Source organism: Antechinus flavipes, chromosome 3, assembly GCF_016432865.1.
Source record: "Antechinus flavipes isolate AdamAnt ecotype Samford, QLD, Australia chromosome 3, AdamAnt_v2, whole genome shotgun sequence".
Taxonomy (NCBI): Eukaryota; Metazoa; Chordata; class Mammalia; order Dasyuromorphia; family Dasyuridae; genus Antechinus; species Antechinus flavipes.
In genome coordinates, this window is record NC_067400.1 from 607,235,841 (window position 1) to 607,253,709 (window position 17,869).

At 36.4% G+C, this 17,869-nt stretch overlaps 1 protein-coding gene across 4 annotated transcripts in view; it reads left to right on the plus strand.

The window, feature by feature from the left end:
- Positions 1 to 17,869, plus strand: part of LOC127555970 (tumor necrosis factor receptor superfamily member 14-like) — a 659,215-nt gene that overhangs the window by 387,535 nt on the left and 253,811 nt on the right. For 2 of the 4 annotated variants that reach the window (XM_051988754.1, XM_051988756.1), the window contains one exon: positions 12,218 to 12,420. The exons of the other annotated variants lie outside the window; for them this stretch is intronic. In XM_051988754.1, coding sequence (XP_051844714.1) covers positions 12,218 to 12,267 — 50 coding nt within the window. In that variant the 3' untranslated portion in view covers positions 12,268 to 12,420. Of the gene's footprint in view, positions 1 to 12,217; positions 12,421 to 17,869 lie in introns of those variants that run through there. 4 annotated transcript variants of the gene reach the window in all.

Below are 17,869 nucleotides of genomic sequence, written 5' to 3' on the forward strand. Positions count from 1 at the left end.
GCAATTAACAAAATAATAAATCAAGCTCTGATTTATCCTGTTTCCTTATTTTTGAAGTTTATCTAATGCTCACACTGAAAATTTAACAATCAGCTCTTGGGAGAGTTCTAGCTGATTCCAGGATGCCCCTTATGACTTTATCTTACCCAGTGATTCCTCTCTTATAATGTACAAACTTTAAAAAGAAAAAGAAAAATATGGTTTAGCAAACTAAGCAGCAAATAAAAAAGTGTAACATTATTTGTAGTGCTTCATGCCCATAACCCACCACTTCTTCACAGAAGCTGGAGATTAAAGATGAAATAGAGTTTTATTGATCAAAGAAGTGTCTCAGTGGATAGAGAACTGGGCTTGGAGTAATTTTTCAACATTGTCCCTTGCAATCACTTTTATTCCAATATTTCCCTTCCTTCCCTCCAGCCCCTCCCTTAGATGGCAGGCAGTCTTGTACATGGAAAATAGATTAAAGTATATCCTAGATATAACATATGTGTGCAGATCCATACAGTTCTTTTGTTGCAGAAGAAAAATTGGATTCAGAAGTTTAATTGGCATTACAATTACAATAAACTTTGCCCCTTGACTTGCAGATAAATTCAAATCTGCAAATTCTTTTGAGACCCCTCACAACACCCATCTGTGACTCCAAATTCTTGGGGTCTCCTTTGAACCTCAACATTACCATGACATCAGAGAGTTGATGCCATGACATGCAAATGAAGGAGACTGAAGGGAGGGAAGATTATGCAAGAACACCTTCCTTACTTTTACCTCCAGAGTCATCTGGTTCCAGTGGCAAGATATAGATCAGTATGACTTCCCAGTGGCCCTGGATGCAAAGAAACCTTGGCCTTTTTAAGGTACATAAGTCTTATTTTGACTGAGGCAACACCCATTCTGTGATTAAGACTAGGTACCAAGAGACAAAGAACCTACTTTTTCACCTGGTCAAAAAAAAATCTAATTAATAAAAAAAACCCTGTAGGGGAAGACCTCAGAGTTTCTGGTCAAAGCAGAAGTGATTGCTATTTACATTCAATCTGAGTCACTTGGGACTGAAACAAAATCCAAAACATTTGGAAGAAACCTAGGCAAGGCTCTGAAGCTGGCTCAAATCTTCTGAAATCTCCTCCTACATATCCTGCCTCTGTGCAACTACAGCAGCCCCTCCTTTCTCCACTCTTTTTTTTGTGCTTAGATATCAGATCTTGCTCCAGCATTTCTGCCCATCCTATCACCCCTTTCCATGTTCCAAAATACTAGTGTACAGATTCAAGGGTTGGATTCCTTTGGCTCTATTCCATTGGTCCATCTACATTCAGCCTACACAGTGAGCTTTTGTGTTTCATATTTGATATGTAGCACTGACAATGGGAAAACCCAAACAAATCAGGGATATCCATATATCCAAACTTAAAATTATCAAAGTAATGATTTTTGATATCTAGAAAGAGAACTCCCTCTAACTTAGAGTTCTTGAAGGCACTGAGAGTGTATGTGACTTGTTTAGGGTCACACACCAGAACCCTGCTTTCTGCAGGGTCCTCCTGACTTCAAGGCTGATATGGTGTCTCTCTCTTTTTTAAAATTTGGGATAAATAGGTGACATGGTTCCAGACTCATTTTCCACAAAAAATCATAACCCATAGACTATCCCAGAGCTGTTGTCAAAAGCACTTTTGTATGATGTGTAAAGAGTTTTAAGAGACATAATTTTTGAGTAATCAAATCGATTTACTAATGCCAGCATTTTAATAACAAAAAACATATGGTTAGTTGGCCATTACTCTATTAGACTAAAGACAATCATAGAGGTAGGTTTGTAATTTTTAAACCCTTATACAATCAGTGTTTCCCAGGTTGGAAATCAACTTTGATTGGTTAACAATTAATGAGAATGAATATTACAGTGAAGAAACATTTTTACACTTAAAGATTCTGATAAAGGCCTCATTTCTGAAATATATAGAGAACTGACTCTAATTTATAGGAAATCAATCCATTCTCCAATTGATAAATGGTTAAAGGATACGAACAGACAATTTTCAGATGAAGAAATTAAAACTATTTTTAACCATATGAAAAGATGCTCCAAATCATTATTAATCAGAGAAATACAAATTAAGACAACTCTGAGATACCACTACATACCTTTCAGATTGAATTTCCTGGATGACAGGAAAAGATAATGCTGAATGTTGGAGGGATGTGGGAAAACTAGGACACTGATACATTGTTGGTGGAATTGCATTCAGCATTCTGCCAACCATTCTGGATGGCAATTTGGAACTATGTTCAAAAAGTTATCAAACTGTACATACTCTTTGATCCAGCAGTGTTAGTACTGGGCTCATATCCCAAAGAGATCTTAAAGAAGGGAAAGGGACCTGTATGTGCAAAAATATTTGTGGCAGCCCTTTTTATAGTGGCTAGAACCTGGAAATCGAATGGATGCCCATCAATTGGAGAATGATTGAATAAGTTGTGGTATATGAATATTATTGTTCCGTAAGAAATGACCAGCAGGATGATTTCATAAAGACCTAAAGAGACTTACATGAACTGATGCTGATACATGAAATGAGCAGGACCAGGAGATCATTATATACTTCAACAGCAATACTATATGATGATCTATTCTGATGGACATGGCTCTCTTCAACAATGAGATGAACTATGTCAGTTCCATTTATTCAATAATGAAGAGAACCAGCTATATCCAGTGAAAGAACTATGGGAAATGAGTGTGAATCACAACATTGCATTTCCATTCCCTCTGTTTTTGTCCGCTTACATTTTTTATTTCCTTCTTAGGTTATTTTTACCTTATTTCTAAGTCCAATTTTTCTTGTGCAGCAAAATAACTGTATGGATATCTATACACATATTATATTTAACATACACTTTAACATATTTAACATGTATTGGTCTACCTGCCATCTAGGGGAGGAGATGGGTGGAAGGAGGGAAAAGTTGGAACAGAAGGTTTTGCAAGGGTCAATGCTGAAAAATTACCCATGCATATATCTTGTAAATAAAAAGCTATAATAATTTTTTTAAATAACTTTTTATTGACAGAACCCATGCCAGGGTAATTTTTTACAACATTATCCTTTGCACTCACTTCTGTTCCAATTTTTCCCCTCCCTCCCTCCACCTGTTCCCCGACATGGCAAGCAGTCCTATACATGTTAAATAAGCTACAGTGTATCCTAGATACAATATATGTGTGCAGAACCGAACAGTTTTCTTGTTGCACAGGGAGAATTGGATTCAGAAGGTATAAATAACCCAGGAAGAAAAACAAAAATGCAAGCAGTTTATATTCATTTCCCAGTGTTCTTTCTTTGGGTGTAGCTGCTTCTGTTCATCCTTGATCAATTGAAACTGAATTAGATCTCTTTATCAAAGAGATCCACTTCCATCAGAATACATTCTCATACAGTATCGTTGTTGAGGTATATAATGATCTCCTGGTTCTACTCATTTCACTTAAAGCTATAATAATTTTTAAAAAGAATATTACAGCAAAGGACTGGACTATGGACTATGATTTTATCATTTAGTTTCTTAGTTGCCCTCAGCCTTGGACAATCTAGTTAAATAATGTTTCCCCTCCTGGACCTGAGTAGAGCACTGTTGGTGTCCTGCTCCAGTAGTGTTAAGGATGTGATAAATTAGGGCCAGGCACAAGGATTCCTTATGAAATCTTCAAATTTATTGGTCAGAGAGACAAATATGTATATATATTTATATATGTCTCCAATGTTTATAGAGCTGATCCATGGAACACGCTTTGATATTAGATCCTTTCTAACAAGTTCAATCCACTGAGATGCCAATGTTTAAACCCAGATTTTGCCCACTTTAACAGAGATGTAAATCGTTGTGATGGACATCAGGACAAAATTATTATACCAATGCCCTCAAGTACCTTTTCCCCAAATGCTTTTAGTTCCATTGTGGGTTACTTTTCCTGTCTAAGTTCAAAAGTATGTCTTCGATCTGTTATATAGCTGAGCTTGCCCTTTGCTTTAGTCATGAGAATCTTTATCAATATATTTAATAAGTCTGTCTCTGCTGTTGTATATGGAAAAGGGAAATTGGTGAGCCCAACTACTGTAAGTTTCAAAACCTGAAATGGATTCTTATCTCCTGGCCCTCTACAATGCCTTTCTTTTCAAATTAAAATGGAGACTATGAATTTCTGTTCCCATAGTTGAGAATGATTGCAAGACATAACTTGATAGCACAAGGGGCTGAGCCAATCAGTAACAAAATAAAACATTCAAGAGGAACAAAAAGCAAAAGCAAAGAAATCAGATTATTTACAGGATTTATCTTTTTTTTTTAACCAGTTGGATATTGGTTCCTATGCGGTTAGGATCAATTCCATGGACACGACTTCTTGCCATGTTTTCTGCTAAAAAAAAAAAACACACAAAAAAACTGTAATCTAGATTACAAATTGTTTACATGATTCCCTAACCATATTAATGATTGTTCCATTAAGTTTAGTTCTTGTTTTAACTCATTATCTATATTAATTTGTTCTTTAAAAGCTTTTTAGATACTTTGCTAATTTATCTGTGAATTGAAAGTCTGAACAGATTCTGAAACAGCAAGTGATAATAATTGATATAACTGCTAGAATTTCAAGTGAATAATTCAACAAATCTCTTTTTCCTACTATTTTCTAATTTTTCCTTGATGTTGTCTCAAACCTGTTCACCTGCTGACCTCTACCAATTGTGATTAATCTTATTAGACATTATCATATAGGATAGATGTACATAATAACAACCATAGGTAGTGAATTTGCAAACCTTTGAATAGAAGTAAGACATTGGGATAGAACACAACTGTAACATTTTACAATATATCCTAATGTTTTGATGATTTAGATTCTAGTGCCATTCTCTAAAACAATATCTGAAGTTAGAAATATCTGTGGTTATTTTTAAACAAGCTATACAGTTTATCTCTGAGATACGGAATCCTATATCTGAGGTACGGAATCCAATATCTGAGATGTGAAAATTTGTGCTGTTCTAAGACCCAAATATGTAGTAACAGGAGACCCATCCAGAGACAGTATAATTTGGGGGTCCATTCACCAATCAGTTCCACTTCCCCCCTTAAACAAATGGGACCCAAATTCCTCTGGGAGCAGGGGGGGTTGATCTCATTTTCTGAAACTGCTTCCTGCTGACAATGGGCATAGATTTGAGTCACTTGTAGGGTCCCATCTTTTTATGAAGGGGGTGGCAAGATGGAGCTGATTGAAGTATCTGATGGTTGATTTAGTTCCTTGAAGTTGGCCAATGCAGGTGAACCTGAACAAAATCTAGATTATAAAACAAATGTAACAAATAGAGGTTAGGATAATCTGAGATAGAAAGACAAGTCCACAAGGACTTTTATAAGATGTAAAGAGGCTAATATAGATTGGACAGTAATTTTTCAGGTAATGAAATATATTTGTGTCACAAGACATACAGTATATTCAAATTTTAAATATGCTTCATTTTTAGTTTCAAATAAACAATAAAATAACAATTGGGTCTTAAGGACAATCATGTTAATTGTTCTTACATTATTTTTGAAACCTATAAAGACTTTATTTAAGCAAACATATATATGAAACAAATAGATGACTAGACCAAATACTCATTTACCAGATTATTTAGGATATAATGGCTACATATTTTCAGATTGAAAATGAGATATTACATACTTGAATTTGTGTTGACCATTTGCTTTTAACATAGGAATTTGTCATAAAAGGAAAATATGGGAGTGTTGGAATCTTTACAAACTATTAAGTCATTAGAGTTGAGATGTTTTGGGCCAGAACCTGAAACAAGGTACTAAGTAGAAGAAATTGATATAACGCTTGTGTTTACACCTTTACTCATTGGAATTCACAAGTATGGAAGATTCACAAAGTTAACTGTGTAACTTTGTGAATTCACACCTCCCTTGAAGCTCTTGGGGCCAGAGAGCACTCTGGGAAAAAACCCATAATCCCTCTCTCTCGCATCTCACAATCCCTCTCTCTCAAAGGAGCATAAATAGAGCTTCAATGGGCCAGTCAAAAAAGTTTTTCAGAGTGAAGAAGCTATGAGTCAAGAGTTGAGCTGAATCAGATTGGAGAGGAGCACACTGGAAGAGACCCAGAGCACTCTGGGAGATTGAGAGCCAGATGCCCTCTCTCAGAGGCAAGACAGATTCAACTTGGTGCTGGCTCTGGTGGTGCCCTGAACGTGGGTACTGACAGACCCCTCAGTGGATTTCAGTGGAAAAGCTCCGATCCTGATCCAGTGGAAAAGATTCTTCAACCCAGAAATTAGGGTGAGTACAACAAAGAAATTTTGTTAAAAGAGTTAAAGTAGAATTTCAGCTAAGATGGGACAAATCTTTAGAAAACAGCCTTCTGTTTCTGTTCAAGGAAAATGTTTTGAGAGCATTGCTAGACTTATAAAAAATCGAGGTTTAATTATAACCTGGGAGCATGTTGTTGATCTTTTAAAAACTATACAGCACACATCTCCTTGATTCTCTACAGAAAAAGAATTGGATCCAAATGAGTGGAAGTTAGTGGGAGAACAACTAGGTGAATTCTACAATTCTCATCCAAACTCAATTTCTAAAAAAATATACTTTATACATACAATTTAATACAATTGGCTATAAGAAATTATTTAAGTGTTAGAATGAAGAAAAAGAAGAAATAGCAGGAAGGAGAAGTGCCAAGTAAACTAGGTGAAAAGAATGGAGTTAATTACAATTCTGAATGTGATAAAACAGCAGGAGGAATTAGATCATTCCACATCTCATGACCCTCCCCCCTCAATTAGCCCTTCATGGGTGGAGGAAGAAGGGGGAGGAAGAGAGGCAGAAACACAGTCAGCTTTTCCTGTAAAGCAGAATATGACAAGATCAGAAGAGGCATTAATTAAAGCAAAAAATGAAGGAGAAGATATATCTGATTTTCTAACTGCATATCCTGTGATTGAAAAGCTTGACTCTTCAGGTCAAAAAGAGAGAAAATATACTCCTTTTAATTTGGAAAAAATTAAGGATTTGAAAAAGGATTGCACTCTTTATGGGGCTACATCATCTTATGTGAAGATGTTACTAAATAATTTGTCTTATGAAATCTTAACCTCAAATGACTGGAAATCCATAGCTAGAACATGTCTAGAACCAGGACAAAATTTATTGTGGCTTTCAGAGTATCATGAATTGTAATGGGCTGAGGCTTGAGTTGATGCACTGAGGTCCCAAGCACATGAGGCTAAATAGTAATTGGACCATACTCTATTAATATGTAAGCTTGGAGAAAGAATGGCCCCCACCCACTCTTTGTGCAAGTCCTGATGTGTTGTATAGGAAATGACGATTTTGGTGGGTGGAGGCAGGGGAGTGGAAAAATGAATTATGTAGGATTCAAGCCCAACTCAACAGACAAACAGGAGCCAATGTACAACTCGCTTTTGACCAACTAGCTGGTAAAAGTCAGTATAGAGAGAATTCAGAACAGATTTATTATCCCATAACAGTGTATGAGCAAATCTCTAAGGCTGCAATAAAAACTTGGAATTCTCTCCCTGGACAGAAAGATGGAAATAAAGCTTTTACAAAAATAGAGCAAGGTCCCAATGAACCTTTTGCAGATTTTGTGGGACATTTGCAAACAGCTGTAATAAGAACCATTGGAGACAATGCGGCAACAGAAATAATGACTAGACATTTGGCTAAGAAAAATGCCAATGAGGTTTGTAAAAGAATTATATGGGTACTAGATAAAGATGCTCCTTTAGAGAAGGTGCCACAGTGGGCACAAATGCTTACTATACCCAAATTATGATGAACATGGAAAGACAGGGTCCCTCTTGGCAAGGGACTTCTAGAGAAACTCGTAGATGTTTTCAGTGTGGAAAAGTTGGACATTTGAGAGCTCATTATAGATATAGAGATAGAGTGAGAGGACAGGGTGAGAGAATAAAACCCAAAATCCCATGTCCAAAATGCAACCAAGGCTTTTACTGGGCCTCTGAATGTAGGTTGACCTAGAGAAATGAGAGGCAAGGCTCAGCTCCAAGGTATCAATCAAAAGATAGGTGGAACATGATAGCAGATGAGGTTACACCCAGAGAGTCTTTAGAAATTCAGGACTCTGATGTCATCAATCAACAGAAAAGCAATCAGGATTACAGTTGGGGAGAATACCGGTCTTTTAAGACAACAAGGCAATATCTAATGCAAACAGCTCCAATGTAATTACCAAATGATAAGGAGAAATCTCAAAAGTGGTAAATAGAAGGGAATTAGATAGGTTAACTGCTTGGGGAAGAGGGTTTGCTTGTATTTCCACAGGTAGAGAAGGAATCAGATGGATGCCAAAGAGCTGTATTTGCCTTGTCCATCAGAGACAAACAGAAAAAGAGAAAAACCTCAAAACAAAGGAGAAGATTTAAGAAATATCTGACACTGCAAGAGCATGGCTGACAATGAGACTGTTAAAAGAACTTTAAAATCTTCAGCTTTCAGTTCCTGAAAAAGCAGCAACAATCATTGTATTCCCTGAGATGAAACAGGAAAAGAGAAAAACTTCAAAAACAAAGGAGATTTAAGAAACATCTGACACTGAAAGAGCATGGCTGACAATGAGACGGTTAAAAGAACTTTTAAAAATCTGCAGGAATCATTGGATTTCCTAACACAAGATGAGACTGTTTTAGTTCTTGAAAAACCAGTAAAAATCATTGGATTCCTTGAGGTGAAAAATTGTTGATGAGACTATTGCAGTACTTCAGAGCTACAGGAACTATTGGATTTCTGGCACATGAACTAATGGACAATGGATTCCTTTTGGATGATTTCTAGGACTTATGGACATGTGTAAATTCTCAGGTTGATTTGTGTTATTTGTTACATTACCACTAGCCTGTATTATATTGCTATGTGCTTATGTATTTTATGTAATTGCAAGAATCATTGGATTTCTTGAGATGAAAAATTGTTGATGAGACTATTGCAGTACTTAAATTCTCATGTTGATTCATGTTATTTGTTACATAATTACTAGCCTGTGTTATATTGCTATGTGCTTATGTAAATTATGTGTAATGCCTACCACATTGATGGATTTTTGTATACCATGTATATCTGTTTCAAGTTCTGGTCCATATTGATGGATTTATGTGTACCTATTTCAAGTGAGTCCCTTCAGAAACTCACTAATCTGATTTGACTTCCTATTTCCTTTGGTGTTTTCATCTCCCTTCCTGACATGTCAGGGAGGGTGTGACCACCTTCTTTTTTATGTTGTTTTCATTCCTTTTTTGAGCAGTCAGGGAAGGCATGATCACCTTTTTTTTTGGGGGGGTGGGGTTCTCACCTCCTTGAGAAGTCAGGGAGGTCATGACCACCCTAGTTCTAAAACAAAAGAAAGTGGGAGATGTTGGAATCTTTACAAACTGTTAAGTCATTAGAGTTGAGATGTTTGGGGCCTCCCTTGAAGCTCTTGGGCCAGAGAGCTCTCTGGGAAGAAACGCATAATCCCTCTCTCTCACATCCCACAATCCTCTCTCTCGAAGGAGCATAAATAGAGCTTCAATGGGCCAGTCAAAAGAGTTTTTCAGAGTGAAGAAGCTACGAGTCAAGAGTTGAGCTGAATTAGATTGGAGAGGAGCACGCTGGAAGAGACACAGAGCACTCTGGGAGATTGAGAGCCAGAAGCTCTCTCTCGAGGCAAGATAGATTCAACTTGGTGCTGGCTCTGGAAGCTGAAGAAAGTAGAGGCAGAAGAAAAGGACAAAGCTGCAAGAGCTCTTGGAACCAAGCAGAGAGATAGGCCTCAACTAACTGGGCTATTTTGGAAGGAGAAAATAAACGTTTGCATTTTTACCAGCTGGCTGCATTTTGGGTGATTATTACCTTCAACTGTAACTAAGGCTGCCTCCAGAAAACCTCCTCGAGAAACTTGCTTTCTCCCAGAGAGAATGATTATATTATAAAGAAGAAAAACACCAACATGGGAGTATAACAATACCATCAAAACTGATTCTGTATACCTCAGCCTGGGAGCATACACATGACAAAATAAAGCTTCCTTAGCTTTAATCACTTAGGATTGATATCCAATTATAATGGTTTTACTTTATCAGACTCAGGAATTATCAAGTAGGAAACAAAGAAACAGAACTGGGAAAGTGAATCAGAAGGCTCTCACTTTGAGCAAAAGCTCTAAACTCTTGTTTTGATACAGATCCTATCTGTTCAAAGTCACATTTGTCTGAGTAGCTTCTGAAAACTCTTTTGAGTGGTGGGTTATTGACTTAATGATCAGACAATCAAATTCAAAACTTAAAAAAAATATGTCAGTTGCAGTCCCAAGAGATTTCATGTCCAATATTAAATTCTACTAACTGCAACTTAAGGCTAGATAAATTATTCTTTTTTTTAAGTTTACCAAAACTTAGACACATAAAAGATTGTTTAATTTGTTTTGAATGATACAACTCATCCTAGTGGAAAGGATTGATCATTAAATGAACTTACAGAATTTTTGTATATATTTTCCTTGTTATTATGTATATTACTACATCTCTTAAACAGGCTCTTCTATCAGGGCTGGTGCCCTTACCTATCCTGAAAGTTTAAGAAAAAAGCTTTAAATTAAAAAGGTGGACTGTGGCTCCAGCTGTTTTTGCCCACTCCCCACCATTCATGGTGTTTTTATGGGCTATGCTGTATACAGTAATTATCAGATTTAGGATTAACATGATGACAATAGCTCCAAGTAACAGTTAACAATTTTTGATATGATTTGATAATATCAAAATTTTTTCTATTAATTTTCTAGCAGCAGTGAAACATATTTAATTCCTTAATTTACTTTATAAAATAATATGAAACAAGATAAGCAAGCCTAAATAAACCTTTCACCTTCTTTATAGCTGACAAATCTATTCTGTCTTCAAACTGCTGAGCTGAGAAGTTTTCAGGGATGATTTCCATTGCCTTAAATAATGTTCTTTTTTTTGTTTAGAGAAAAGACAAGACAATGTGTGTGTATATAAATATGTATGTATATGTGTGTGTGCGCACATTTAGACACATTTTTTGTTGAGCTAAAAAAGATTTTTGAGATATATATATAAGTTTAGTTCATGAAATTTCCTAAATATCAATTAAATGTTTCAGACAAACTGAATTACCATTTGAATATTTTCCAATTTATACAAATCATTTTTCTTTGGTGAGCCAGGAAAGAATTATGATGTAATTTCTTTGTATCTGGGCCCTGAGAACTTTGACTCTAGATAACTCAAAAGCAGACTGATTTTGGGAGCACTTTTTAAGTAGCTGTGAACTGCTTTTCTGTTTTTTTTTTTTTAATTTAGTACAACTAGGTTGCAACTTATATGTAATTTATGGCAAATTAATTTATACCTGCCCAGTTTTCTGATTTATAAAAATAACTAATACTGATTATTGCTTAACAAAAAAAAAATGCTATATGAATGTTAATTGCTATTTTCTCCCCCTATTGATTTAAGAAAAACGCCATGGTAAGGAGTGGAATAGCAAAGAATACTTATTTTCTTAAATATTCAAAATAAGCTTAAACTTAATCAGTAGTGTGTTTTCTAGAGCCCCATGCTGGGGTGCCAAAATATACCATCTGAACTAGCTCTCTGGAGGATCTTGCTACCAGCCTGAGTCCTTGGTCTTAGTGGAGGAGAGGAAGAGGTAGCATTGAGCATGTGCTATCACCATAGGATAATGGGCATGTGCTAACTCTAGTGTGATTACATCACTACAGCATACTGCATGTGTACTAACTATAAGCACCCTGCTAGTATTATGTAAATGTCTCTTTTACTGCAAGTGTCTCTGCTTCAAGTAGAACATGGGTTGTTACACCATGCCTCTCCCCTTCCCCAACTTCACAGGAAGCCTGAGGTGCCCCAAGAGGAGATAAGAGCTAAACCAGACATTGTTAGCAGGTTCCCTCTGGGCTGAAGGGTCTTATAGCTCACCAAGAGTTCCCCCACTATCTGTGGCTCTCTACATTTCCCCTTTTCTGATTTTGGAAGGAGGGACTTTGACAAAATCAAAGGGGGCAATCCCCTTTGGTAAATAGATATTATGGATGAGTTGCAAAGGGTAAAAGTAAACAGCAAAACAAAATTATCCCTTTCAGGTCTAGAACTTTCATCTTATGCAGCTGGCGATTCGCAGGACAACATCTGATGCAGCTCTCTGCTTTGGATATAGTATCAGAAGAATTCTTTGGTTCAAGTCACTTGTATGTTTGCCTACAAAATTTTCTACAAAATTGCTCTTAATGTGATTTTAAATTTTCTTTCCCAATACTCAAGTCAGATAATAAAAGTTAACTCAAAACTTATGTCTCTATTATTAGAAAATCAAATTTGGATCCTTTTAGACTAGGGAATTCACAATTTTAGTTTGGCCAGTTGTAAGATATTTTAACTATTTTAAATGGAATTTTATTATCTGGTCTCTAAAATGTAAATAGATGGATTTGCATAAAACTGAACTAGAGACAGATTTCTGGAGATCAAGATTTAAGTAAATACTTTCAGAGTTTGTATACAGTTTTGAATGGGATTGATTGAAGTTTTCTCAGTTTGAGACTAAGTCACATGATCTCTAGTCCCAGAGGCAGAAGATCAGGTCTTGGACCTGGGGTTGCAGGGAGTAACGTGGTCTCTAAAGATCAGATCCTCAGGAAGTTACAGGAAGTGATGTGACCTATGGAAAGCAGACAACATTGGTGACCATTGGTCAAGGTTATGTCCTTTTAGTCTATCCAATGAAAAGGCTTGGATCTTTTCCTATTTAACTAGGTGTTCTACTTCCTATTGGTCAGGTCAAACATATGGTGGGAGCTGGAATGCCTCCCGAGTGTGCTGAGCCTCTCCCTGCAGAGACTAACTAAATGCTTTCTCTTTGTAACTGAAGATGTCTCTGGTCAGTTAATTTGGGGAAGGGGGTCTAGCACCCATCCCTCACAGTTTGTAATACAGGAGACCTCACCAATGTATACAAAAGTCATGGATCATGAAAGAGAGGGGCTGGGTGGGGGGAGAACACTGTTGTCCAGTCCTGTGGGAACAATTGTTAAGTTGTAATTGCCAGGTGGAGGACCAAACTCTGTGATATGATTAGGTTCTACAGTCTTTGATTCAGTTCACTTAATATATACAGGAGACCACTCATCAAGAATTGATTGCTCAAGCTTCATTGTGAGACAGATTCACAATCTTCTGGGGAAATGGTTTTAATTCTGAAAAAACTAACCCAAAAAACCCTGAAAAAACTCTGAAAAAACAACCCAAGATTTGACTCCCCGACAATTCCGACTCCTAGAGGTACACAATCGAGTGGTTCTTCCTATGGAGCTTCCAATTCGAATGTTAATCTCATCAGAGGATGTTCTACACGCATGAGCAGTACCTTCTCTAGGGTTGAAAGCAGACCAGACGCTATCCCAGGGCGACTGAATCAAGCCACACTAACCTCCACTCGCCCTGGACTTTACATTATTAGTATATTCATCACACACATCACATTAATAATTATGAAAATCATCATGTAATTTTTCCTACAATATATACATATATATATATGCAAAACTCAGATATGAAAAGAAAATTAGGACTCAATTTTGATACTTGGCATTATTCATTCCTCCATTAAGAAGATGAGATTCCACTAAGAATTAATAGAAAAACATTTTTTTAATAATTATAACTTTTTATTGACAGAACATATGCCTGGGTAATTTTTTATATTATCCCTTGCACTCACTTCTGTTCTGACTTTTCCCCTCCCTCCCTCCATCCCCCTCCCAGATGGCAAGCAGTCCTATACATGCTAAATATGTCACAGTATATCCTAGATACAATATATGCGTGTAGAACCAAACAGTTCTCTTGTTGCATGGGAAGAATTGGATTCACAAGGTAAAAATAACCCGGGAAGAAAAACAAAAATGCAAACAATTTATATTCATTTCCCAGTGTTTTTTCTTTGGTGTAGCTCCTTCTGTTTATCAATCTTTTTAGTTCTTTCTAACTCTGTGTGAACCCATTTAGGGTTTTCTTAGCAAAGACATTAGAGTGGTTTGCCATTTCCTCCTCCAGCTTATTTTACATATAAGTAAACTGAGGCTTAGGGTCACACAACAAGTAACTAAGGATTTGAACTCAGGTCTTTCTGAATCCAGACCTGGGGCTCTCTCAATTACTCTTATCTAGGTGCCACCCAATGGCTCTTGGCCTCAGGTTGCTTCTCTGTAAAAGGAAGAGATCTAACTGAAGGGCTTCCCAACCCATTTGATTAAATCTTTGAGCAAATCTCCAATTGCTCTCCAATGCTGTGGAACTTAGAAAGGGAAGGAAGTTGCCTACAGTCCCACAGCCATCTGCCCTCTGTGCATTGTGCTTCCTTCTAGAATCACTTAGACCTCTCACTTCACCCTGGGTAGTGTCTTAAAGATGATGGAACTAAAATCATCCCACCTACAGTAAGAGAGATTGAGACAAAGATCTGAGCCAATGGCACTTTATCGAAGGGTCCATGGCCCCTTCAATAAAGTGGACCTCAGCTCTTCCTCACTGAAATGCCTCCTCCTTCTAAGCCCTATTTTTATGGGGCTAGATGTTCAGTCCTTCAAGAACAGTCATATCAAATAAAGAATAATTCCATCAATTGACATGGGACATAGAAGTTAAAATAAGCAATGTGTCAGCAGGGTCACAAGTTGGTGATGCAAGGAATATCTCCACATAAGAAGGATAGGCCTCCCCTTAGGTGAGAGGTTACAATCAGTAACTTCCAGGGTCATAAGATGATTGTCTGCTCTTATTGGACAAGTGGTTGGTCTGGAGGCATAAAACGTTTTGGGGGCACTTTCTTTTTTTTTTTTTAAGGTTTTTAAAATTTTATTTGTATGGACACATAGTATTCTAGTACTGTTTGAATGTTTTAAAAATAATGACTATAAAAATATTTAATTTGATAGTCTAAAACTATATAATTCATTTTATAAATGAATCAGTCTTGAAATATAGTCAACAATTAAAATGTCAAACTTTAAAATAATATGTTTTCTTTTTTTTTAATTTTTATTTAATAATTACTTTATATTGACAGAATCCATGCCAGGGTAATTTTTTTTTTTTACATTATCCCTTGCACTCGTTTCTGTTCCGATTTTTTCCCCTCCCTTCCTCCACCCCCCCCCTCAGATGGCAAGCAGTCCTTTATATGTTGGATATGTTGCAGTATATCCTAGATACAATATATGTTTGCAGAACTGAACAGTTGTCTTGTTGCATAGGGAGAATTGGATTCAGAAGGTATAAATAACCCGGGAAGAAAAACAAAAATGCAGATAGTTCACATTCGTTTCCCAGTGTTCTTTCTTTGGGTGTAGCTGCTTTTGTCTGTCATTTATCAATTGAAACTCAGTTAGGTCTCTTTGTCAAAGAAATCCACTTCCATCAAAATATGTCCTCATACAATATCGTTGTCGAAGTGTATAATGATCTCCTGGTTCTGCTCATTTCACTTAGCATCAGTTCATGTAAGTCTCGCCAGTCCTCTCTGTATTCATCCTGCTGGTCATTTCTTACAGAACAATAATATTCCATAACATTCATATACCACAATTTACCCAGCCATTCTCCAATTGATGGGCATCCATTCATTTTCCAGTTTCTAGCCACTACAAACATTTTGGCACATACAGGTTGGGGGCACTTTCCATGTAGTTGTGGTCTCTGCCATGCTGGGATTGGTCACCATGACAACACAAAACAAAACAAGGGTGGAAGGCCTTTATTTAAAACTCTGGGGCCTCATGTGGAAAACTTTGATATAATATGATTCTATCAAATTGATTAATAATGATTGGAATGGAGTAGGGGTTCAAGATGGATTACTCATCCCATTCACACCTCCCAACTCTGATCCACAGAAAGACAATAGTCTTTCTATGGATTGTTACACTCTAAATGCAGAGAGGACAGTCCTCCATGGATGATGCAAAACCAGAAGGGGGCAGACATCCATCTGTGGCAATCCTCAGACCATAGGGTACCTGGCATTTCTCTTGAATGATGAACCAGAAACCTTATGCAGGGTCAAGACATTTAGACCTGGATTCAAGACTCAACGTAACAGCAAATTGAAGTCTCAAAAAACTCTCTTCCTCAAACAGCAACATTTTACTAATTCTAGTCATGGGAGAGAGTTAGGTAGATCAGATGGACACCAAAGGTGGAAATCAGCCCTGTAAAGGGCTCACCTCACCCCAAAAGAACTAGTCTTTCCTGAATATCCCCTACATTCCTCTCAGTAAGGCTCATTCCAAGGAACCTCACAGACAAAGATGTCCTTTTTTTTTAACCATGCTTTTCTCTCAATACTATGTCATTTACTATTATTATTTTCTAGTGATTTTAAAATATACTCCAATAATCATAGATATAATGTAATTATATTCAAATTGAAAAGATGAAGAAATTTACTTGAACAGCTTCTTATAAGCTTCATGCATTGAAAACATCACCAAGCATGTGATTATAATTTAGTTAAATTTAATTTTTTTAATTTAAAATTAAATTAATTAAATAATTTAGTTAAATACCCTTAAAACTTATCAAATCATAGAAAATAATTTGTCTTATTACCCCTGGCATTTTCATGCTAATCATGATAGTTTGTGCAGTGCTCAATATGTGCCAGCCTGTTTCCACATTTGTATATCTTGAAAATTGCTGGAGCATATTTTAGTAATACATTAATATGTTTAGCCCATATTCCCCCAATTTATTAATATCCCATGCCACTTAGAAAAGGTATATATAAATTGGATAGCATCTTGCTTAATTGTATTCAGACAAGGTCTGAATAGCCCTCATCCTTTATACAACTCAGGCACTGGGTTGAGCATTTCATACCTGTGTATTTCTCCCAACCACTCTGTGAGACAAATAAATATTCACGACTCTCTTTTTTTGTTTAAAGAATGCAAAAGTTCTTTTATTGATTTTATTTATACTTTGTTTAGTAAAATAATTCCATCATAATTGATGCCATATACAGATTAGCAGGACAAAAATATTCAACTATTTAAGGACATATGATTTTCCCTTCCCTATCCCCATTTCCTTATGTGTCATAGATTTAAGAAGCAAATTTTAAATTTTCTCTTCATCTTTTGTTAAACTATAACTTTTTTTTGGCTGAGGCAATTGGGATTAAATGACTTCTAGGGTCCCACAGCTAGGAAGTGTTAAGTATCTGAGGCCAAATTTGAACTCAAGTCCTCCTGACTTCAGGGCTGGTACTCAATCCACTGTGCCACCTAGCTGCCCCACAGACAATAACTTTTATGAGTTATACAGAATTTTTCAATATTTGCAATGGTGTCTAAGTCCATCAGAAGGTAAAATGTAAAACTGTACATCTTGTTAGCTCAACAATCTACATTTGCTTGGGTTAGGCTGGTTCACAGAACATCTTACTACATAGTATCTTAAAATAGATGTTAAGCTTTAATTGTTCTTTTCCACAATCAATTCATGTTCTCTGTGTTTTCTGATCTACATTCCTAGTTCATGCATAGTTGCAGTCACTTTAATTTTTAAAACTTTGCTATTAAAAGTTGGCCTAGTTGAAAAGCTGTTAAAAAGTTTTGTTCTATTATTTCTCCTAAAATAATGCTGTCTGAATTCAAGTATTTATACAAAGCATTTCTCTCTTTATACATGCAAAGACTGATTGGTTTTAAAATTTACTACCATTACAATATCTCCAA